General features: G+C 47.3%; 1 protein-coding gene and 1 pseudogene across 2 annotated transcripts; one reads left to right on the top strand and one right to left on the bottom strand.

The window, feature by feature from the left end:
* Positions 1-1,838: 1,838 nt before the first annotated feature.
* On the bottom strand, positions 1,839-3,430 carry LOC118975152 (cytochrome c oxidase subunit 4 isoform 1, mitochondrial-like; annotated as a pseudogene).
* Positions 3,431-4,702: 1,272 nt separating this feature from the next.
* Positions 4,703-17,785, top strand: CHMP7 (charged multivesicular body protein 7). 2 transcript variants are annotated; one of them, XM_037028716.1, is made up of 10 exons: positions 4,703-5,085; positions 7,130-7,301; positions 13,089-13,274; positions 13,399-13,532; positions 14,552-14,600; positions 14,827-14,946; positions 15,223-15,321; positions 15,540-15,600; positions 15,996-16,175; positions 16,413-17,785. In XM_037028716.1, the coding sequence occupies exons 1-10, from the start codon at positions 4,787-4,789 to the stop codon at positions 16,463-16,465; spliced, it is 1,353 nt and encodes a 450-aa protein (XP_036884611.1). In that variant the 5' UTR covers positions 4,703-4,786; the 3' UTR covers positions 16,466-17,785. The 2 variants fall into 2 exon arrangements, with proteins under 2 accessions (XP_036884611.1, XP_036884612.1); XM_037028717.1 differs by having other exon boundaries at positions 4,704-4,915.
* The last annotated feature ends 5,495 nt before the right edge of the window (positions 17,786-23,280 follow it).

The following is a 23,280-nucleotide window of genomic DNA, read 5'->3' as shown; positions in this document are numbered from 1 at the left end:
CTATAGGAGTGCAACCTTATTGATTAATATTGGCTTGGATACTTGGTTTTCCACCATAGTAAACATAGACAAAACTGGGGCTTTCCTTGCCAGTGGGTTGCGTAGAATACACTGCCAGTCTCTTGTCTTGGTTCACCATGACTACTTCTGGTATGCAGATGAAAGTTCTGAAGAAGTGTGCTTCAAGCCAAGCTTTTGAGGTGGTTCTCATCCCTCAATCAAAAGAATTTATGCCAAAATGTTCCCTTTTTCTTCTAAAGAAGAATCTTTCCCTGGAGGAAATTCAGAAAAATTTAGAAGCAGCAGAAGACACCCATTCCACTCAGCAGCTTGTGGTGTAGCAGCTTGCTGAAGAAGAGCACAGGAAAGAAGTGTTTCAGCAACAGAAGAGAAGAACAAGTGCAGTGAAACTGCCCTGGCACTGGTTTGCGAGGAGGTTTCTGTGTGTAGGTCCTGGCGCGAGCGGGTTGGACCCTGGACTTCCCTGTCTTTCTCTCCAATTTTTTGAGGTAGCAATTTGCCCTTTGATCTCAATTCTCTGATGGTCCTAAGAAGAGTTGTTGATTTTTAGTTTGTTCAACTTTGTACCTGTTGCTAGGACAGAGTGATGACTTCCAAGGTACTCACATGCTGGACTGAAAATAAAGAGAAAGAAAAAAGAAAAGTGGAAGAGAAGACAGTGAGATTAAAAAGGGGTAAATTTTTCCGTAAGTCATTGGGTCACTCTAAAAGATTGTGGTCATGAATAGATAAATAGCAACTGCTTCTTGTGGTTTAAATGCTCTGAAAAAAGAAGCAAGGGCATTTCCCACACTTGCAATTGCTCTTACCACTTGGCAGGCAATCAAATTTAGAGGCATTTCATCTCAAAACAGCTAAGAAAATAAGTTGTTCCATAAATAAAAGATTCAACTATTGTACTAGTATATTATATTTAGTTAAATGGTTTTATGATAAAGAATAGGCCTTGATGGAACTGCTGCTTTACTCATGGTTTGATTAAATTTATTCATTTATTCATTCAACAAACTGAGGCCTCAGGATGTGCCAGGCACTGTGTTAGAAACAAAATTAAAAACACTGTTCCTGCCAGCAAGTCTCTTAAGCTAGTCAGAGAGACAAGCACATAAACGGGAACTTAGAAAATAATGTGGCACACACACAAAAAATAATAGAGAGGTACTCATGGTTATGAAAAGATAAGGACATCGAATCTGGCCAGGAGCAGGAAAAGGCCTCCAGAACACAGTGGTGCCTGAACAGAATAATAACAAGTCCAGAATATTAAAATATTCTTCTCCTATAAAGCTTAGATATGAATAATGTTTTTTTTGTTTGTTTCATTCCTCTTTTAGCTAAGTCCTAAAGGCTGTGACTCCTAGAAATAAGAACTAGAAATAACTGGGTAATGTAACAGGGCATGTGTATTTCTGTAAAAATGATGAGGCGTCCCCAACAAGCAGGAGGGATGACATGGAGCAGTGGAGCGCTGGAGAAGTGTTGCAGTGTTTGAAGCCTCTGAGATGTTGTGCATTACAGCTGGAGCGAGGCTGTGCAGGTATCTGATGGCAAACAAATTGGGGCATCAGCAAAAAAAATATCACCATGATATGGTGATGTTTAGGTGGCATTTTGTTCTTTGGACACCCCAGAACCGAAGATCCCCTGCAGTCACTCCTACGTCTATAGTAGTTATTAAGTTTATCATCAGAAAGGGGGTGATAGGGAAATAAACCTCAAGATTAGGTAGAAACCTCTAAATCACAGAGCAGGAATCTGAGAGGAAATCTGCCTGCCTGAGGTCATGCAGCTATTTACTAAGAGAGATGAAACCAGAATGGGGATCTAAGTCATTTATTTATTCATTAAAACAACTGAATGGTATCTAAATGCCAGGCTATGTGCAGGGTACAGAGTATGAAATTTATGCATATTGCCACTTCCCTACTGTCCCCCACCCAGTTTCCTGCCCCAAATATCAATTTTACTCATAAATACTCTAGATAGATCTTCAAAACATATTAAAACATAACTACCTTATCACTATAGTCAACATAATTTACTAATATCATCAAATATCTAGTTAATGTTGACAGTATCTAATTATTGTAGATGACTTTTTATTGTTTGTGCAAATTAGATCCAAATCAGATGTAATAACATTGCACATTAAAAGTCTCTTTGTTCCCCTTATTTGTTGAAGAAACAGGTCACTATCTAGTAGAATTCCCCAGTCTGGATTTACTGATTGTAACCTCAGTTTTCATTTAACATTCCTCTGCCTTTTGATTGATTGATTGATTTTCTCCAGGGTCATACAGCCAGTGAGTGGCAAAGGCCAGATTAATATTCAACAGTTGCTTGTTTTATGGTTCTATTAAACAAACTCCTTTCACCTTTTAAATGGCTCAATTAAAAAGAAAACCAATTTATTCTGGTTTATTTATTCTGGTTCAACTTATGAGCAAATATTCATTGCTCATAAGTTGAGAGAATCTTATATATGCAAGCTCTCATTCTAACAGGGTTCTAAGATATTAGAAGGATGAGGGTCAAGTTTTGCAACTTTCAGTTTATGAAATATTTCTTCAGCACCACTATATGTCATAGCAAGATATATGTCATTGCACTTCCTTTCAGGGAACTATGGAACAGGACATAGAATAGTAAATGCTAAACTGCATAGCCCAGGAGAAGGAGCAACAACAAGTAGGGACGCTCAGAGGTTTATTTTCTTTTTTTCAAGTAAACTGCTCATTTATTAGCATCGGGACTGCAATATAACAGGTTCCAGTAAATATACTGAACTGAAATGAGATGACAGAACAAGGTGAGGTTCAGATCTCTTCCACTCATTCTTGTCATAGTCCCACTTGGCAGAGTAGCCCTGGATCCGGCTGACCTTCATGTGGGGCATCCTCTTGGTCTGTTTGGCCACCCACTCCTCTTCAAAGGTGTGCAGGATGGGGTCATACACGCTATGTACACGTGCATGACCATACACGCTTTTCCCAGATCAGAATGAGAGCAGTGTAGGAGATGAAAACCATGGCAGCGCCCACAACTGTCTTCCACTCATTCGTGCTCCTGTTCACTTCAGCAAAGCTCTCGCTGAACTTAATGAGATACAATTCAACTTTTCCAACAATTTAAGACTGCTCCAAGGGTTGTTCTCCTCTTTCAAGGCTTTCTGGATGGCAGAAAGGTTCTTGACGTGGGCCCCATCAGGTAAGGGATAGTCACGTCGATCGACATACCTTGGGAGAGCAAAGTCCTCACTCTTCACAACACTCCCGCGTACTAGGGAGCACACACTGTACACACACCGAGGTGGAAATTGCTCGCTTGCCAATTAGGGTAAATACTCCGATAGTCAACATCCTGCCGCTATCGCTGCCACCCAGCCGCAGCCTACTGTGCCCGCCGCTACCGCCCTGGCTGCTCGCGACCAGAAGAGAGACACAGGAAGTTTCAAGAAAGATAAGGACTGAACTCCATTTGAAGGGGTCAGAAGAATATTTGCACTGAGAAGGAAAAAGAGGGACACTTCGGCGCATGAAAATGGGGCCCGGAACTAAACCTGACAAGCTCTGGGGGGGCCTGCAGGGTGCACTTGCAAACTCAGAGACTGAAAGTAACCACGTGAGATGGTCAGAAATTAAAACTTCCTAACCGAAAGTGAGTCAGGGTGAGCACTCACGTCCTAGGCTGGGATCTTCTTTGACAAAGGCCAATGTTTACCTTAAATGAGCCTGTCTGTTGCCTTTTTGCAGCTACAATACCCTACCTTCTGAAACTCAGAGTATCCCCTTCCTTCCAGACTCCACAGGGCACAACCTCCTACCCTAGCAGGAGACCCCGGAACCCCACATTGTTATTGCTGCCCAAGTACCATCTCTGTGCTGTATACGTTGTTAACTAACCTGTATCCACTAACGTAAAAGTATTTGTCTCTTCATTTTACCCAGTCTCAGGGATTGCCGTGCTTTGCTTTCTCCCTCCTCCCTAACCTGCCGCCAGTGGATTTCATGTAACCGTCTTATTACACCTCTTCCTTTGATCCCAACGTGTAAAATAAACGGCAGAACTAACCTTCTCCAGAGCATTTTCTTATTCCGTTAGGATTTCGGGCCTGTCAGTTTGGCTCAAATAAACGCATGAAAATTCTGACAAGTTTGGACATTTCTTACGTCCACAGAGGTAAGAGTGGTAGCAGGTTACATACCTCTCAAAATCAGTGTACACCCCGTCACGGACGTTGGGCGACCCAAGTATCCGTTGCTAGTCTGGTAAAAGGAAGCTACCGGTGAGTTGGAAGTTCAAACCTCTGCAATAAGTTAGGTGGCTGAGAAGCGAGCGGCGCACGGCGTTCCGCGCGAGCCACCCTAGCGCCTCTGGCGCCCCTTGGCGGGACTGCAGTCCCTCTATCTGAAACCCCAAGTTCAGAGGCGTTACCGTCTGACCCTACCAAGCTTCCGGCAACTATGAGCGTGTTACACGAGTGTTACACAGGCGCAAAGCCCTTTCTTTCCGCACAAAGACGGTGGGAGGAGAGGTCGGCGCAGGCGCCGTAACACTCTCCGAAAACAGGGTCCTCATTCCGCCTCCTGGCGCAGAGGCAGGGCGGCGCATGCGTTGTGATTCGTGCGAGACTTAGTTCGCGCTGGGGAGGCGGTGACGTAATGACAGAGGAGGCGGTGGTCAAAGAACGGAAGCCGGGAGGGAACCAGGACGGAAGGGGCCAGGCCAAGCTTGTGTTCGGCACCTTGGCCGGGCTGGGGTTCCGATGTGGTCCCCGGAGCGGGAGGCCGAAGTCCCGGCCGGGGGAGACCCGGCGGGCCTACTGCCCCCCGAGTGGGAGGAGGATGAGGAGCGCATGTCCTTCCTGTTCTCCGCCTTCAAAAGGAGTCGCGAGGTGAACAGCACCGACTGGGACAGCAAGATGGGCTTCTGGGCGCCGTTGGTGCTGAGCCACAGCCGCCGCCAGGGGGTGGTGCGCCTGCGTCTGCGGGACTTGCAGGAGGCCTTTCAGCGCAAGGGCAGCGTCCCGCTGGGGCTGGCCACGGTGCTGCAGGACCTGCTGCGGTGAGGGCGGGCCCGGGCCTGGGGTGGGGGCGGCTCCCTGAGGTCAGGGAGCCGGTCGGTTCTCCGTCCGCGCACCGCGCCCAGCCCGGGTTGGTTCAGAGCAGCCTGTGTTTGCTCAGCAGAAGGCAGAGGAAGACAAGAAGGAGGTTGGGGTTGCGGTGTTTGGGGACAGATATCGACAGGGTATGGAGATAGGCCAATTAAATGAGATCCAGACAGAGGAGAAGCCAGTTGGCTTCTGTTATGATTTATCAAGGCTGGAATCCCATTTTGAGTTGTTTTGCAGGGCCTTCCAAATTTTAATTACCCCAGAAGGTCTGTAAGGTAAGATTTCTTTAATTAAGGAAGCGCTAAGAAGGGGGCAGTAGTGGGGAAGAGGCCAGGTTATAGGGATCTTGCCGACAGCCCATACATAGCACAGGTCATGTGTGTGGCCTGTCTTGTCCTTGGCACAGGTCTGTGAAGCAGAATACATGACGGATGGCGAGGGCCTTACTATTTGGTGCTCTGAGAAGGTCCTGTAGGTGCTACCTGTGCCACAGGTGCGATGTTTTGGAATACCTGAAGCAGTAGCGTGGATGGATGGATGTATAGCACTTCACAGTGTGAAGATCCTTCGCATATTCTGTTTTATTTCATCGGATCCCCTCAGCAGTCCTGTGGACTAGATGACAGAATTATCCTCAGCAGACAGAAGTAGAAACTGAGCCTCAGAGACACCACACGACTTCCTTGGGGTTACACATCCAGCTAGAGATGTTGCCAGGACTGGACCCTGGTCTTCTGATTCTAAGTCAATTGCACTTCACATTGTATAGGTCATACCCAGAGCAATTTGGCCAGAGATAGTGCCTGTCTCCCTCAGGGAATGAAGAAGAAAGTCAATTTTGAAATGTTTTAGCTTCATTTAATGGTCTTCCTGATCAGAAAGTCTCCCTACCCCCTGTTACCTCTCCATTGACTGGCATTGATGGGACAAGCTGTTTCTGAAACTTCTCTTTTCTGAGCAGAGGTAGTGTGGGCAAAGTTTTAGTTTTTGCCTGAAGTGGTTTGCAGGGGAGAGGGTAGCTGAAGAAGTCAGTCAGAAACAGGAACTGTCTGGGCTTCCTAATTGCAGCAGGAGCATCCTCTACCATTTCTGATCCAGAGGCCTTTCATACCTCAGTCTCCCCTTTCCTGGCTGCTGGCGCTGTGCTGACGCATCCTGGCGTTTGGCGGCATCTGGCACCCGGAGACTTTGGAAGAAGCTGTGCTCCTTGGAAGCAGCAGAGTTTAGTAGTTAACAGCTTGGCTTGAGGGCCAAATGACCTGGGCTCAGAGCCTACTTCTGCCACTTGCTAAATTACATGACCATGGATAAATTCTGTTACCGTGGACAAATTATGTACCCTCTTTAAGCCTCAGTTTGACCAGTTATAAAGTGGTGGTGATTACTGAACCTTGGTTTATTGTGAGGATTTCAAGAGATACATACTCCTTGCATAGCCCTTAACAAAGTGACCAGCCCGTGGCAAGCATTCAGTGAATGTCACTGCTACCACCAGCACCAGGAAATGCTTGTGTCTTCTCTCCACCGTAGCTTGGGAAGAGCAGAAGACCCTTACTCTGAATTCTTTGTATTCTTCCTTATGCCTTGCATTTCACAGTGATCCATTATTGTTATTGTTACTTTTGAGCTCCATTTGTGAAAGTCTCATCATAGGCCCTTTGTCCTCCTTTGCCTCTGCAGTCTTAGAGTTTTGGACCTAAACACTAGGTCCAAAGAGCTTGTGTTTTGGGCCTAAATTACAGTTTAGATTTGGCCTCTCTCACCTTCTCAGCCACTCAGTTTTCTCATGAGCAAAAGTGCCAGTGACACCATCTGGCTTGTGGACGTATGAGGCTTTGAGCTGGAGCGTAAACGTGGTAGCTGCTCATCGTAGCTGGCTCAGAGTAGCCGCCTAATAAATGGTGTTGATGATGATCAGATTTCTCCTGGGGGGAGGGGGTAAGGGGGCTGGAATGGGACATCGCATGATGCCTACTGTGTGCCCTTTCTTTGCAGTCGAGGGGAGCTGCAGCGGGAGTCAGACTTCATGGCCAGTGTAGACAGCAGCTGGATCTCCTGGGGGGTCGGAGTCTTCCTGCTGAAGCCCCTCAAGTGGACTCTCTCCAACATGCTTGGGGATAATAAGGTTCCTGCAGAGGAGGTGCTAGTGGCTGTGGAGCTGCTGAAGGTGGGTACCGGGAAAGGAGAGGTCTGGGTGTCATTTGGTGTGGTGACAGGTTCTTCCACATCACTTGTAAGTATCATTAGAGGGAGAACGTATCCTTTTACTTGGTGATGGGTGATAATTGTTTACCTCACTTCCCTTACTCTGTACCTTGTAGCATCATTTAGATGTCAGTTGGACATCTGTTGGTTGGCCCAAAAGTTCATGTGTTTTTTTCTGTCAAATAAAAGAAACATTTTTCATTTTCACCAACAATTTTATTGATTTGGATATTTCGAGGATGACAGCTATCTCCTGTATAGAACGTTGATTGTTCTCGATTGTTTCGATTGCTGTCACCTTCACCTGGTCTACCCTACTGCGGAGCATCGTCCAGTGAAAAATCTCCAGCATGAATACACGCTGACATGACAGCTGTCACAATACAGTCTAACAAAATTGTTTCGAATGAAGTTAAAAGACAACTAAGCACTACCAGAGCATCTTATGGAAAAAACAAATGGACTTCTTGGCCATCCATCCCAATATATGTTGAGGGTGAGCCTCTCTCTAGCAGTTGTCAGTAACATGCAGTTAATTATTTTCTGTATTTGTAGGGATTCATGAAAAGCTAAATGCTTAGAAAATGCCTTGCCTTCTGTAATTTACTGACAAGAATTTCTCAGGATTCCTGAGGACCTTGTGACTTTCAGTTTTGCCTTTCCCTAAATCAACAAACTACTTCATATTTTCTCCTCTCTGGTTATAACCCTTTCTCATTCCAGCTTACTAATGGTCTGGAGGCCTCACTTACTAGAGGCCTCCAGGCCCTTGGTCCCTTCCCGCTCTCCCGGTCAGTCAGCTTCCCCCGGGCTTGCCTGCCCTCCCAGCCTGCACAGGAGTGTACAGCTGACGCCTGACTGCTCCCTCCTCGGTACTCTCAGCTCCTTTGCAGCTCTCCTGGTCCACACCAGAGACTCCAGCAAATCTGCCACTTTCAGTCAACCTCACAGTCTCCATCCCTGCTAGAGAAAGTCACCCTGTCACCGAAGCCAGGTCCACTCTCTCAGCCCAAAGCTTTAGGAGGGCCCTCAGAGCCTCCCTACAGCCTGATTTTCTTGTCCTCTCCCAGCCCCTCACACACTCCTTCCATGCTCTGCCCTCTCTAGCTCTGCAGACACTTCATGGAGAAGGTAGAATCTCCTGAGTCAGCACCGTCAGGGGTCTGTCTTCCTCCAGTTCAACCTCCCTGAGCCCTTCTTCTTTAGCCAGAGTTCGGAGGATGAAGTGTCCTTCCTCTCTTCCACATATACTTCTGAGTCTGTCCTGTAATTAGCCTCTTCTGTATATTCCATCTCCCTCTTTGGTGCTCACCTACGTCAGCCTCTAAACTCACTCGACTCCTGTGTGGGACCTGGGCCCCTGCCTGGCTCTGCTCTCTCTCCTTCCCGTCAAAGCTTTTGTTGTCACCACTTCCTCACCTTCCACTCTCTTTGATGCAGTGCACACCAGCTCCAGCCCCAGCACTCCACCAAAGCTGCCCTGGACGATGGGGGCGGGGGGTGGAGGGTGGGGGGTGGAGAGAGAATGTACAAAGTTGACTGAACGCCTGTTAACAGAAGTATACTGCAGACAGTTGTTATTTTCATAACTCCCAGACTAACCCGACATCAGGGTCCTTGCATAGCCCCAGAGGCTTCCACACAGCTGGAGCCAGCTCAGAATGCCCAACCCAACCCCAAGAGAAGCTCCAGTCCCCCCCGCCCCCCTGCAGACCCCCAGCCCTCTGTGCCTTGGACTGAGAAGGAGAGCTCCCAAATCCACCACCTCTCCCGGTCCTCCAGGGTTTTGACTGAGCAGCACACATTTTTTGTCAGGGGAACACCTCTTTCCCCCTCTGCACTCCAGCCCTGTCCTCGCGGTTATCCTCCCACCCAGTGCCCTGCTCTCCAGGGCTTAGCCAAGGCCCCACAGAAGCTGCAGAATGGTTTGGGTGGTGCTGGGCCAAGCCCCGTTCCCCTGTGCAGTCTAACCTCCCGTGCGCTCCAACTGGGGCAAATGGACATAGGTCCATTTATCCCCATGAACGTGGTTCTGGACTCAGTCCTTGGAGAGCAAAGGCAGAGATGGGGTGGGAGTGGAATTACAAAGGTCTTCTAAAACCAGCGGTAATATTTGGTAGCAATGCGATCTAATCCTGGTTAGGTAGAAAAATAAGTCTTCCCGCTTAATAGGCGCATGGCACTGTTAAATCCATATCCAGTCTGTGTCACTAGACAGAACATGTAATACTCAGTCTCATTCAGTGACATCTGCTTTCTAATATTCGGTGACTTCTGGTTTTCTCCCGGGACGGAGACTTGTTTATTATCTCCTTGAAACTGCAGGGACTTACCTGGACATTTTATGAAACAACGAAAACCACCTTCTGAGGCCAGTTGATGTTCTCAAGTCTAAACATAGAAAGCAGCCAGTAACTTACTTGAAAAATGTAGCCCTGGCTGGTGTAGCTCAGTGGATTGAGCTCAGGCCTGCAAACCACACAATCTCGGTTCGATTCCCAGTCAGGGCACATGCCTGGGTTGCAGGCCAGTTCCCAGCAGGTGACTCACGAGAGGCAACCATACATTGGAAAGAAAAATGTTTAAAAAAGGAAAAATTGCCCATAGATTTTGCTATTTTAAGAAATTATATAAAGAAATGAAACTTTCTTTTCTGTTCATCCCATTTCCCTCTTTCAATACGTTTCCTTCCTGTGTGTGTTTACAGACATATCTTTGCTTATTGACTGAGTCTCACACTGTTACATTACTTTCTGTTTTATTTCCTTGTCAGCAGTCAGTAGTTTCTGAAAATGTTAGTTACTTATTTTATGTATTTTACTTGTTTATTTATTATCTGTCTGTCCTACCAGAAGGAGAACTTCCTAGGACCTGGGACCCTGGGAACAGAGTCAGCAAATATTTATTGAATAAATAAGTGAATATACATATGTATTCATGTATGTGTATATACATATACCATTTGTGTATATACACATACCATATGTGTATATACATATACCATGTATGTGTATATACATATATGTATATGCATATGTATATACATATACATATACATATATGTATATGTATATACATATACATAAGATTCCTGGAAATGGAATCTTATTTTACCTATTGGTCTGCAAACTGCTTTGTGTGCTTTTCACTTAGTATATCATGAGCGTCCTCCCCGGTCCCGACACAGCATGGCTTGTCCCCATTCTTTGGGATGGCCGTGGGATGGTCTGCAGATACACTGCAGTTGCATAGCAGGTGCCCCATAGATGGACACTCAAGTCATTCCGATTTCTCTTTTACAACAAGTACGTATCTGGCAGCCTTGTTTGTACATCTGTGTACTTCTGCTTTGATTTTTCTGGAATCAATTTCTAGAAATGCCTATGTACACTTTACATTTTAACAGAAATTGCCAAATTACTTGTCAAAAGTTTGTACCGATTTACACTTTCATCAAGACTACATTACAGTGTGTAGCCGCCCCACACCCTTGTCAGCACTGGGTGACGTCAGTCTTTTAAAATGTGCCAGTTTAATGAGAGAAAATGATACTTTATCAGATCAGAAGATTTGAGCATCTTTTCACCTATCTACTGGCCATTTATTTACATATTCCCTTCCGTGAATTGCCAGTTTATGTCCTGTTTTATATTGGATTATTTATCTTTTACATTAGTTTGTAGGAGTTCTCTGTGTAATATATATTTATACGTGTGTGTGTGTGTGTATGTGTGTGTTTGTTTCGGGTTAGGGATGTAAATACTGTTTCCCAATCTTTCGTTTACTTTTTCCTGTTTATGATGTCTTTCACCATATAGAAATTTTCCTATTTCTACAATCAGATGTCTCCAGTTTCCTTATGGCTACTGAATTCTCATCTTTCTTAGGAATGTATCCTCTTTAAGTTTAATCAGATTTTTAAAAACAGTTTCTTCAAATTTTTTTACACTTTTATTTTCTCAACTTAAATGGCAGTAATTTGGTATTCATTTTTGTATGTAGAGAGGAAAAATATGTTTTCTTCCAAATGCATAGCTCCTTGTTTTTAACATCACTTACTCATGTTGTGTCCGTCAATCTGCTAGTGTATAGGTGCCGTCCTGTTTTCCCTACAGTAGCTTTGTAGTGAGTGTTGTTATCTGACAGGATAGTCAGATCTAAGGAAAACTTTAGGTTAAGGAAAACTTTAGGTTGTACCTTATTAGACTCTTCTGTTGCCTTTGACACTCTTTAAACTTTTCCGTCTCCTCAACTTCGTTGGTTCTCCGTGAGCAATGTTTCTGGATCTTGTTTGTGGTCTCCTTCATCTCTCAAACGTTGGTCTCCCTTCAGCTTATTGTTTGCTCTCTGAATTTCCCTGTGATTTAATTGCCACACATCTCCTGTCCTGGCATCTCGTGGAGCTCCAGGTTGTGTATCCAGTTGTCTGCTGTACAGGTGTTCTCAGAGGCGCCCCAAGCATCCCACACCAACATGTCCAACGTGGGATGTTTTGTCTTTCCTTTAATATGTGTTTTTCCTCCTGGATTCTTGCTGTTCACCAATAGCATCACATCCGCCCAGTCACTCAAACCAGAACCCAGGAGTCATGCAAGACTCCAGACCCAGTGACCATGGATCACCAGCCTTATCTTCTACGTGCTGTTTGAATCCGTCCCTTCTCTGTCCCTGTTACCATTGCCCTGTTCAGTCCCTCAGATCCTCTAGACTAAATGGTCTCCCTGCCTCGAAGCCTAACTCCTACAGTCCAACCTTTCCCAGTTGTCAGCTAGACCTCTGTTAACCTAACCATGTGACTTCCCTTCAGTGCCTCCCCGCCAGCAGCCAGATGAAGGACAGCATGGGAAATGCTGCGCCTTGTACCAGAGGGAAGTGCTTTACTCTTCCCTCTTGTGTCTGACCTGCAGACGCTGTGCTGACTCACACTCCATGCCGTTTCTCTTGGACACCCATCTGCCTGAGACGCCCTCCCACCTGCCTCACCCACAAACTCACTGCCCCTCAGAATTCTGCTCAACAACCATTTGTTTCCAAACAGCCTCTGAACTCTGGGATATTCCTTTCCTGTGTCTTCAGTGTTCTGTGCAAACACTTACCTCAGTAAGTGTTTCTGGTTCGCTGAAGACAGCGGGTAATTTGCTCGTAGGAGGAACGCAGTGACATTGTTTCTTGGAATCTATTTCTTAGATGTCTCACAAAACCCTACCCCACCTGTTTGTCCCATACTTCTCTCTTGAGGACAGTGGTATTCTTGTTCGCAGCACTGTCAGTTGGCATAAAAATGGGCAGAGTAGGGAAGTTGGCATAAAAATGGACTGGAAGGGAAGGTAGATGTCTGCAGTTCGAGCTGAGGACCAGTGAGATGGGCTGGTTCGGGGCTGTGCAGGCGGGGCTGAGAACCAGCCTCAGCTCTCATCTGTGGCCATTCCAGCCCATCGCACCACCTCCTCCTTCCCTTGTGAAACCGTGGGTCAGGGAGCTGCCTAAACACAAAGTCCCAGTTGGAAGTGCAAGTGCAGCTGGCTTCCGGTACATCATGGACCTCGTTTCATCCATATCCACCAAACTGTCCTCCAGTGTTTAAAAAACGCAGATCTTTTTTTCTTTTCCAAAGCTGCCACTTGGGAGAGGATGGGTTGGCGCCCCCTGCTCTTGGGCTGTGTGATTGTCATTTGGAAGCAGGGGTCGGGGCTCACTGGGTTCCGGGGTGGTGGTCAGAGCCTGTGAGCGTGTTTTGCCTTCGCTGCAGGAGAAGGCTGAGGAGGTGTATCGTCTGTATCAGAACTCCCCTCTCTCCTCGCACCCTGTGGTGGCCCTGTCGGAGCTGAGCACCCTCTGTGTTGGCTCCTGTCCCGACGAGAGGACCTTCTACTTGGTCTTGCTGCAGCTGCAGAAAGAGAAGAGAGTCACAGTCCTTGAGCAGAACGGGGAGAAGGTATGCAGTTCGGCCGTCCACCCGGTCACTCACTGAGCACGTGCTGCTGTGCCCACCAGCGCTCCAGGCAGGGGTGTCTCAGCCTTTGTGGCAGGGGCAGCAGTAATTTGTCCCTGTCCCTCAGATTGTAAAGTTTGCCCGGGGGCCACACGCCAAGGTCTCTCCTGTCAACGACGTCGATGTTGGGGTGTACCAGCTGATGCAGAGTGAACGGCTGCTCTCACGCAAAGTGGAGTCCTTATCCCAGGAAGCAGAGAGGTAACTGCCCCCGAGCCGAGAGCCCCCACCCTGCTGGCCCTCGGAGCTGGCAAAGCATTGGCATCTGTAGGCTCTTTTTTAAAAAATGGCGTTTGTCTGTTTGTTTGTTTCACTGATTACAAAACTACTCACCACTCTATACAGCTGTCATGGAAAGCATAGACTATCACAAAGGAAAAAAATGAATCTTAATTATTATGAGTGCTAACACTATGTTTATGCTCTCCCACACCAGTGTCCACTGCACCGGTACTGATCAAGCCGGGCCTTGTCTTGGGGACTTGGGAATATGGTAGTGAATGCAAGTCTCTGCCTCGGGAGGCCTCTGAGGGACTCTTGCTGTTCTCTGTGGGTGACCATGCAAGGTGTCCCAGCTGAGGGCACATGAATACTTCTCCACAGAGGAGGGTGTATAGGCACTGGATTAAGCTGTACTTATTTTATTCTTTTTATTTCTTAGATTTTATTTATCTTAGGGGAAAGGAAGGAGAAAGAGGGAGCGAAACATTGATGTGTGAGAGAAACATCACTTAGTTGCCTCTCATGTGCCCCCAACTGGGGCCCTGCCTCACAGCCCAGGCATGTGCCCTGACCGGGAATTGAACCGGAGACCTTACCATTTATGGGACAACACCCAGTCCCCTGAACCACCCCAGTCAGGGTCAGATTAAGATGTAGTTGCTCACCACATCGTACAGTGGAAGAAACCCAAGCATGTGTCTGAAGTTACTGTTGGTGTTAGAAATTGACTTCTGATCTCCTGGCTCCCAAAATGGGAGTCTGTTTTTAAGGTGCCTTGTTAGCAGGTTCTCTCTCCCTGTGGGGAGAGAGCTTATATCTCAGCTTGCCGCCAGAGTTTGGCAGTGGCTGTCGGGCATCATTTTTCTTGCCGTTGGGTAGGATGGATTTGATCTTCAGGTCTGGAGGTACTGTACCTAGTGCTATGCTTGGGGACTTTTCAGGACCCTGCCACCCTGTCTGATGGCACTGCCATCTAGATCTGTCCCTTTGCCTCATAGGTGTAAAGAAGAAGCCCGCCGGGCATGCCGAGCAGGAAAGAAGCAGCTGGTGAGTTCTTTCTTCCCCTCCAGCTGTGTGCCTATGCGCTGGGCTGGCAGTGACGGGTTCCCCAGCAGCTCAGAAAGGAACTTGGGACTCGAGGGGAACAGTCTGCAGGGGGCCCAAGCACCACAGAGGGAGGTTTGGGATGGCCATAGCATCTGGGACTGGCTGTCTTCCTCTGGCCCTTTGTTCTGCCCAGTGTGACCCTGACCACATCTCCATGCCACCCTAGGCACTGAGGTCTCTCAAGACCAAACAACGGACAGAGAAGCGCATCGAGGCCCTGCATGCCAAGCTGGACACTGTCCAAGGCATCCTGGACCGGATTTACGCCTCGCAGACAGATCAGATGGTAGCCACCACCCCTCCGCTCCATCCTTGTCTGTCTGGCACCCACTTCTCATCCCCTCCATTGTGGCTCCGCTGCTTGAACAAGGCCTGGGATGTGGTTGACTGAGCCTCTTGTGGTGGGAAGTTTGGGCCCCAGTGGATATGGGGCGAATTGAGCATGGGTAGCAAAAAAACAAAATGAAACAAAAACCCCAAAGCTGTCTTTTGGGGATGAAACAATATCATATGCGTTTGGCCAGTGTTCATTTGCACTGATAACTAACTGCCTTCTCTTTAGGTTTTCAATGCCTATCAGGCCGGTGTGGGAGCCCTCAAACTCTCCATGAAGGACGTCACAGTGGAGAAGGCAGAGAGCCTTGTGGATCAGATCCAGGAGGTACAGGAGAGGCTGGGAGGGAGGCCGCAGAGGAGGGACTGGGGCAGGTGGGACTGTGCTGCACTTCCCCTTTCACACACTGGACTCTTCACCTGTGAGCTTGAGGAGGCTGCCTTCGAGTCTCGGACGGGGAAACATCACTGTGTAACACTGAGATGCAAAGGCAGAGGGCCATGGAGACATCACTCAGAGTTCAAGGCCTGCGCTTTCCCTTACAGCTGTGTGACACCCAGGACGAAGTTTCTCAGACTCTGGCTGGCGGGGTAACCAATGGCTTAGGTGAGTGGGCAAGGTGGCTCTTCCTTCCTCCTTCCTAAGAGGACCTCACTTGCTGTGCTGTGTTCAGTCTCTCTCTGGGACTTACCCTCAGAACTACTGGGGAGGAGTGGCATTCCTCCCTCCATGCCCCAGTGTTCCTTGCTGACTAGGCTTCTGACTGGAAGATGCCTCTTTAAGGACAAGAGGAGGCCGGGTCAGTTCTGTGGAGTTGGCAAAATATACCTTCTTAGCAACTTAGCTCTGTGCCTGAAGAAGAGTGTGTGCCTGGGGTGCCCTCTGCCTTCCGAGTCACGTGATTTCTTAAGCTGAGCTGGTTTTCCTGTCCTCCATCTTTGACTCATAGATGCATTTCTTCCTCAGGCTTTCTGTGTCGTCACATTGTCCTTTCTTTCCAGATTTTGACAGCGAGGAACTAGAGAAGGAATTGGACATCCTTCTTCAGGATACCACCAAAGAACCTTTCGATCGGCCTGACCACCCGCACGAGAAGTTCTACACCAACAGTGTGCCTGTCCCTAGGATCTCGGACGCTGAGCTTGAAGCTGAACTTGAGAAATTGTCCTTATCAGAGGGAGGTACGGAGCTGTATTCCCAGGGTTGCTGGTTGCTGGTGGCCAGGGGGCCCTCTGGCTGAAAGGAGCCCCACAGGGTTGGTGAGTCTCAGACCAGGTACTTAATCTGCCAGGGTACCAGAGCCTGGGAAGGGAGCTGCGGGTTCCTTATTTATAGTAAGATTCAGTGCCTTCCACACTGGGATGCTTCCGCCTTAAAGATCTGCCTGGTATCGTGTTCATCATTTTTTCTCCTTGCAGGTTCGATCCCAAGCAGTAAATCTCCAAAAAGGCAATTGGAACCAACTCTCTAAAGCCATTGTAGGACCCTCAAGTGAAGGACCCTCATCTAAAAGAGAGACCAGGCTTGTATGTGTGTACATAGTTGTTTGAAGAAGAAACTCTCAGAATTGGTTGAGAAGAGGAGGAAGGAGAACCACTCTTGAATTTACCTGGATGCCACCACTTACTACGGGACAGACACAGCTTCTGCAAGTGTGCTCCAGACTTCCTGTCTTCGTAGTGCCACGACTTGCCCAGTTCCGTGTCACCTGTCGCCTCCCATAGCCTGTGGTTCTTGCCGTTGGCTCAGTTAGGTTCTTCTTCACCCACCAGCTTTGTTCCAGCCAGTGGAGGTGAAAGAGCTGCGGCTTTGCTGAGTCAAAATCAGTCCTCTTCCCCAGCCCCACTGTTTCTTAGAGGGATGTGCTCTGTCTGTTCGGCCAGGAAAATGGCTCATTCCAGTCCACTGGTGGTGAGAAGAATGAGACCCAAACAGCTGCCTCTTCATGCAGAAACATGTAAAGGGTTTTTCTCTTGGCTCATTTGGCAGATTCTCCAGGTGTTCGGAACCACCCTCAGTGGCTCAGAATCATGACATCTGGAAGGGGCTCATGTGGTTGGTGGTCGCTGCTGCCCCTTCCATCCGATGCAGAAGATCTGACTGGAGAAAGGGTTATTCTTGGAATTTTGAACTTGGGAGGTGGGAAAACCCAGGTGACTGCAGGGCTCCAGGTGTCCAAACCGATATGCTTTTTTAAACAGGCATAATCGCCACCTTGCCCCATCATGAATTAACTTAAACATAACTTCAATGTCTATTATCAGAAGAAGCCACACAACGACACACCTCCCCTTCTTGAGCCAGGCACACAACAACAGGCTCCCTCTTTGAGTTTCAGAAGCATTTTGCTCTGTGCCCACTGCTCAGAGCAGGTGACCTAAGCCAGGCTGTGCAATAGAAGCAGAAGATCGGGGCCTGCTGCCGGGTCTGCTGCTCGCCTCCCAGTCCTGCTCTCTGCCCGTCCCTGTGTCCTCGAGCCCCGTCATCCTACCTCCTTTGATGGGGCAGGATGGCAAAGTGGGACAGACAGGAGAGAGTGACTGCTGTGGCAACAGGGAGGGGAGAAGATGACATCCGCACGGCCGCCACGGCCCAAGTTCTGCTTGGAGCCATCCCTGGCCCTCCCGCTGGAGGTGGTGTGGAGCAGAGGGGAAGAGTCGGCCAGGAGCTCGAGTCACTTTCAACAAACTTTTCTCCCACTGGACCTGGGTCAACTGAAACGTTGGGGGTGAAGAAAAACAATCACTATTTTTTCTTTTTTATCTGGTAAATAATTAAAAGAAAAGCCCGAGCGCTTGTCCTTATCCCTTCTTTAGGTTGTGTAAAGGTTCTTGTTCCTTCATGCCTCAGCCCCCGGTGCCAGCATTGACTTGCTTTCACTTGAGCCCATGGGAGAGTGTTGAGCAGCTTCACAGCGTACGTGCTGAGCTGTGTGGAAAACTGGCCAATTTCCCTGACGGCTCTCACACTGACGCAGTCCGAGGGTAGGCCCCGTGTCCTTTGAATGTCCTCCTTGGTTATAGGACTGTGCCATCGTTTACTTTTCATCTGCCTGTTTGTTTAAATGACCCAATTTCCTCTGGCCATGGGATCCTGCCATATTTTGGTCTGGCACCAGTATGTACTCTGCCTGCTCCAGGCCTCGTGGTTGCCACCCTGAGGGATGGGGAGGAGGGATGGGCTTTGAGGCTGAGTGTGGAGTAGGAACGGATTAGAAGATCTACAGCTCGAGGTTAGTTGCTGGGTGAACTGAGCAAGATGGCATTGGGAGCAAGCCCAGAGCAGAAACAATTCAAACTGCATTGAAGACAAAGCCAGATTCTCACAGAGGCTCCAGGAAGTAGGGGAAACCACCCGTACCCCCTATTCCTACCCTTACCCCACCCTCTCCCCCAGTAACAGCAAGGGACCTGGACTTGACGAGCCTCTTACCTGCTCTCATGTTACTCTCCCTGGCTGAGGGGACCTTGTTGAAATGTCTTGGCCTGGTTCTTTGCTGTGCTGCAGGAAATTGAAAGATGTTGAGTCTGTGTTACATTAGTTGAGAATAAGGAGTTGCCATTGTCTGGTGGTACCTGTGTTTTTAGCTTGTAATCCCCATGTGGGATTACAGAGTCTTAATCAGGATTATCTCTTTGTCAAATATGTTACTGATTTTAAAGAGGAAGGGAAAGAAAGAGAAACATCCATGAGTGAGAAAATCTGTTGGTCACCTCCAATACGCATCTTTACTGGGTATCAAACCTGCAACCTAGGTATGTGCCCTGACTGGGAATCGAACCTGCAACATTTTGGTGCTTGGGATGATGCTCCAACCAACTGAGCCACAAGGGTCAGGAGAGGATTCCCCTCTTGAAGGAATGGACCTGGTTCATGAAGGGAACTGAAGAGTTTTCTTATATAGAGAGAGATCAGGCCTAGAGTGACCAGGTCCAGATACTGCCTTTTTGAAACAAATATCTTGTGGGGGTACAGACATGACTGAGGAAGTTTAGAGATTAAACACTTCAAGTGGGGCCCAGCAACATCCTTGCTGAGAGGTGGCATCCAAGCTGTCATTTCTCTTGGTATTCAAAACCTTGTGAAGCAGTCTACAAGTCTTAAAATATCTGTGCATGGCTTTGCTGAAATCAAATAGGGAGATAAACTGATGAGTCAGGTGGGGACTGGTCCTGACTGGGAATCAGGAAACCCAGTTCTAGTCTTCATCTCAGCCACCTGCTTTGGAGACCTCAGCCCCTCATCTCCCATTTGCAAAGTGAAGCAGTCAGATGGGATGACTCCGGAAGTTCTGATTGTCTTGGTGTCCCCCTGTATGTTCCTCCCTTCTCTTGAATCCTTGCTGCTTCATGACGAGTCAGAGCAGTGCCACGGCAATGCCAAGCCTGGAAAGGTGTTTGGAGAGTCCCCCGTCACTGCTGGCAGCAGGAGAGGGCGGGGAGGGTCGATGCGGTAGAGAGCAGGGATGGGAAGAGGGGAGAGTGTGTTTGAGGGGAGGTGGGAGGAAGGGCAAAGCCTCAGAACCTCCTGGGCCTCCCTGAAACGGGGTCTTAGCCACAGGCCTGGGACCTGGGTGGCCTCCGAGTCAGACATCCTGCTGTGAGACAAGGGTAAAGGTTAAACTGCAACCATTGATCACTGCTTGCCTGGAAGGCAGAGTCCCCTGGTTGAGCAGACTCTCCCCCCGCCTCCTCCAAGAGGTCGAAATATTCTGGCTCAGTCTGCACAAAATGGAATTAAGGCCATCAGAAAAGAGAAAACCACCAGATCTGTTCCGCAGGTCAAGGCAGCTGAAGCACTGCTGACTCACAGCCCCCACGACGCTTGGCTGTGATACATGACAGACTCGCAACCCACTCTTGAAGTATTTTATTGTCTCCTCACCAGCACCTGATTTTTACTCAAGTTGCAGCTTCTCTTTAGGGGAAAACGTGTTTGCTTATCTCCGCCTGCACACAGACCATTCCCGATCATAGACACCCAAAAAGAGAGTGCAGGAGCCTCAGCAAGTATAGAAAAGCCCCTGTATCACGGGGAGGATGCTGAAGTCTCGGTGACTTGCCCAGGGTCACAGAGCTCGTGGGAGAACTTCCGTTTGGTGGTTTCCAGTTTCATATTCTGTTACCCCAGTCCTCCCCCACCTCTCTTTTTTAAAATTATTTTTCAATTACAGTGGTCACACAATATTATGTTAGTTTCAGGTGTACACCCTAGTGATTAGACATTGTATAACTAAGGGATCATCCTAATCTTGTACCCATCTGATACCACATATAATTATTAGAATATTACTGACTATATTCCCTATGCAGCACTTTATTTTACATCGCCATGACTATTTTATAACTACCAATCTGTACTTCTTAGTCCCTTCACCTTTTCCACCCATGCTCCCGACCACCCCCTCCCATCTGCCAACCACCAAAATGTTCTCTGTATCTATGAGATTGTTTCTGTCCTGCTTGTTTGTTTACTTTGTTTTTTAGGTTCAGTTGTTAGTAGATATGTATTTATTGCTATTTTATTGTTCATATTTGTTTTTTTTTTCTTCTTACAAAAGACCTTTTAACATTTCTTTTAATACTGGTGTGGTGGTAATGAATTTCTTTAGCTTTTTATTGTCTGGGAAACTATATGTTCTTCTATTTAAAGTCACAGGTTTGTTGGGTAGAGTAATTTTGGTTATAGCTCCTTGCTTTTTTTACCACTTTGAATATTTTATGCCAATCCGTTCTGGCCTGAAATGTTTCCGTTGAGAAATCAGCTAAAAGTCTTATGAGAGCTCCCTTGTAAGCAACTAACTTCCTTTCTCTTGCTGCTTTCAAGATTCTCTCTTTGTCTTTAACTTTTGCCACTTTAATTATAATGTGTCTGGGTGTGGGCCTTTTTGGATTCATCTTCTTTGGGACTCTGTGCTTCTTGGACTTGTATGTCTATTTCTTTCACCAGGTTGAAGAAGTTTTCTTTTTTTTTAATATATATATTTTATTGATTATACCATTACAGTTGTTCTATTCCCCTCCTTCATTCCCCTCCACCCCCACACTCCCTCCCCCACCATTCTCCCCCCTTAGTTTATAACCACATGTCTCAAGTTCTTTAGATTCTATATTTCCCCAACTATTCTTGCCCTCCCCCCTATCTATTTTCTACCTACTGTCTATGCTATTTTCTGTACCTTCTCCCCCCTTCCCCTCCTCCCACTCCCCTGTTGCTAACCCTCCATGTGTTCTTCATTTCTATGGTTCCACTCCTGATCTAGCTGTCCTCTTGGTTTGCTTTTGTTTTAGGTGTGGTTGTTAATAACTGTGAGTTTGCTGTCCTTTCACTGTTCATATTTTTCATCTTCTTTTTCTTAGATAAGTCCCTTTAGCATTTCATATAATAAGGGCTTGGTGATGATGAACTCCTTGAACTTGACCTTATCTGAGAAGCACTTTATCTGTCCTTCCATTCTAAATGAAAGTTTTGCTGGATAAAGCAATCTTGGCTGTAGGTCTTTGGATTTCATGACTTGGAATACTTCTTTCCAGCCCCTTCTTGCCTGTAAGGTCTCTTTTGAGAAATCCGCTGACAGTCTGATGGGTACTCCTTTGTAGGTGACTGTCCCCTTATCCCTTGCTGCTTCTAGGATTCTCTCCTTCATTTTAGTCTTGGCTAATGTAATTATGATGTGCCTTGGTGTGTTCCTTCTTGGGTCCAACTTCTTTGGGACTCTCTGAGCTTCCTGGATTTCCTGGAAGTCTATTTCCTTTGCCAGACTGGGGAAGTTCTCCTTTATTATTTGTTCAAATAAGTTTTCCACTCGTGGCTGTTTCTTTCCCCCTTCTGGTACCCCTATAATCCGGATGTTGGAACGTTTAAAGATGTCCTGGAGGTTCCTAAGCCTCTCCTCATTTTTTTGAATTCTCATTTCTTCTTTCCTTTCTGGTTGGATGTTTCATTCTTCCTTCTGGTCCGTTCCATTGATTTGAGTCCCAGTTTCCTTTCCATCACTATTGGTTTCCTCTGCATCTCCCTTCATTTCAATTAGTTTAGCCTTCATATGTTCCTCTAATTTGTGACTATAATCAACCAGTTCTGTGAGCATCCTGATAAACAGTGCCTTAAACTGTGCATCTGAGAGGCTGGCAATCTCTTGGTCACTTAGAGTTATCGGCTCTGGGACTTTGAGTTCTTCTTGCACCATCTTTTGGGCTGTTCGTGCCTGTTATGTAGCAGGATCAGAGCCCTAGGTGTTCACCAGAGCAGGGCAACTCAGTCGCTGGGTTGTGACGCTGCATGTGGGGGGCGGGGTCAAAGAGGAGCAATGGCGTCCTGTCTGCTGCCTCCCGCCGCAGCCACACATGCTGCAGCTGCCACCGTCACCAGGGTCCGCGCATTTCGCCCCACTGCACGTGAGTGTGTCGCCGCTGTCAGCCCTTGCCCCCTGGGGCCTGCGTGGTCCGTCTCACTGTGTGCGAATGTGCAACCTCGGTCAGTCTGCCCCTCACCCTGACTGGGTCCGGGCTACCTGCGCGCCCAGGTCGGGGGATCCTTCCTGCCCAACCCTGCTCCGCTGCTGGCTCTGCCCCTCTTACCGTCCCGATTGAAAGGTTCGTTGTTGGACTTCTGTATAATTCAATTTTCTGTTTTTTGGCTGTGTCTTTGTTCTCCAAACTTTGTTGTATTCAGACTTGGCTGTGGGAGAAGGCATGGTGTTTCCACCTATTCCTCCATCTTGGTGGAAGTCCCTCAGAAGTTTTCTGTCATTATTTTTTCAAATAGGTTTTTCAATTTCAATTTCCTGTTTCGATTTTTGTTTCTCTCTCCTCTCCTTCCAGCACTACCTTGGTGTGAGTGTTGGCACAGTTTAAGTTGTCCCAGAGCCTCTTTACACTATTCTCACTTTTTGGACTTTTTCCTTTTTGCTATTCTGATTGGGTGTGTTTGTTTCCTTATATTCCAAATTGCTCTTTTGATTCTCAGCTTCATCTACTCTGCTGTTGATTTTCTGTAAATTATTCTTCATTTTAATTAGTGAATCCTTTATTTCTGAGTGGTCCTTGCTTATGCTGTTGAGGTCCTCACTAAGTTCATTGAACATCCTTATAACCAGTGTTTTAAACTCTGCATGTAGTTGATTACTTGTCTCCATTTTGTTTAGCTCTTTTTCTGAAGTTCTGTTCTGTTCTTTCATTTGGGGCGTATTTCTTCATCTCCTCATTTTGGCAGCCTTTCTCTGTTTGTTTCTATATGTTAGTAGAGCTGCTGTATCTCCCAGGCTTGGTAGAGTGGCCTTATTTA

The sequence above is a fragment of the Sturnira hondurensis genome, unplaced genomic scaffold, assembly GCF_014824575.4.
Source record: "Sturnira hondurensis isolate 20B ecotype Veracruz unplaced genomic scaffold, ASM1482457v3 Scaffold0020119, whole genome shotgun sequence".
In the NCBI taxonomy this organism is placed as follows: domain Eukaryota; kingdom Metazoa; phylum Chordata; class Mammalia; order Chiroptera; family Phyllostomidae; genus Sturnira; species Sturnira hondurensis.
Note: the sequence above shows the minus strand (reverse complement) of the source record. Positions and strands in the feature narration are given on the sequence as shown.

What these genes read in the sequence shown, in the direction of transcription:
- CHMP7 (XM_037028716.1), top strand. Translation starts at nt 4,787, where the DNA reads ATGTGGTCCCCGGAGCGGGAGGCCGAAGTCCCGGCCGGGGGAGACCCG. An exon ending in GAGCAGGAAAGAAGCAGCTG is followed by an intron (nt 14,601 to 14,826) that starts GTGAGTTCTTTC and finishes ATGCCACCCTAG; the next exon opens with GCACTGAGGTCTCTCAAGAC. An exon ending in CGGGGTAACCAATGGCTTAG is followed by an intron (nt 15,601 to 15,995) that starts GTGAGTGGGCAA and finishes CTTTCTTTCCAG; the next exon opens with ATTTTGACAGCGAGGAACTA.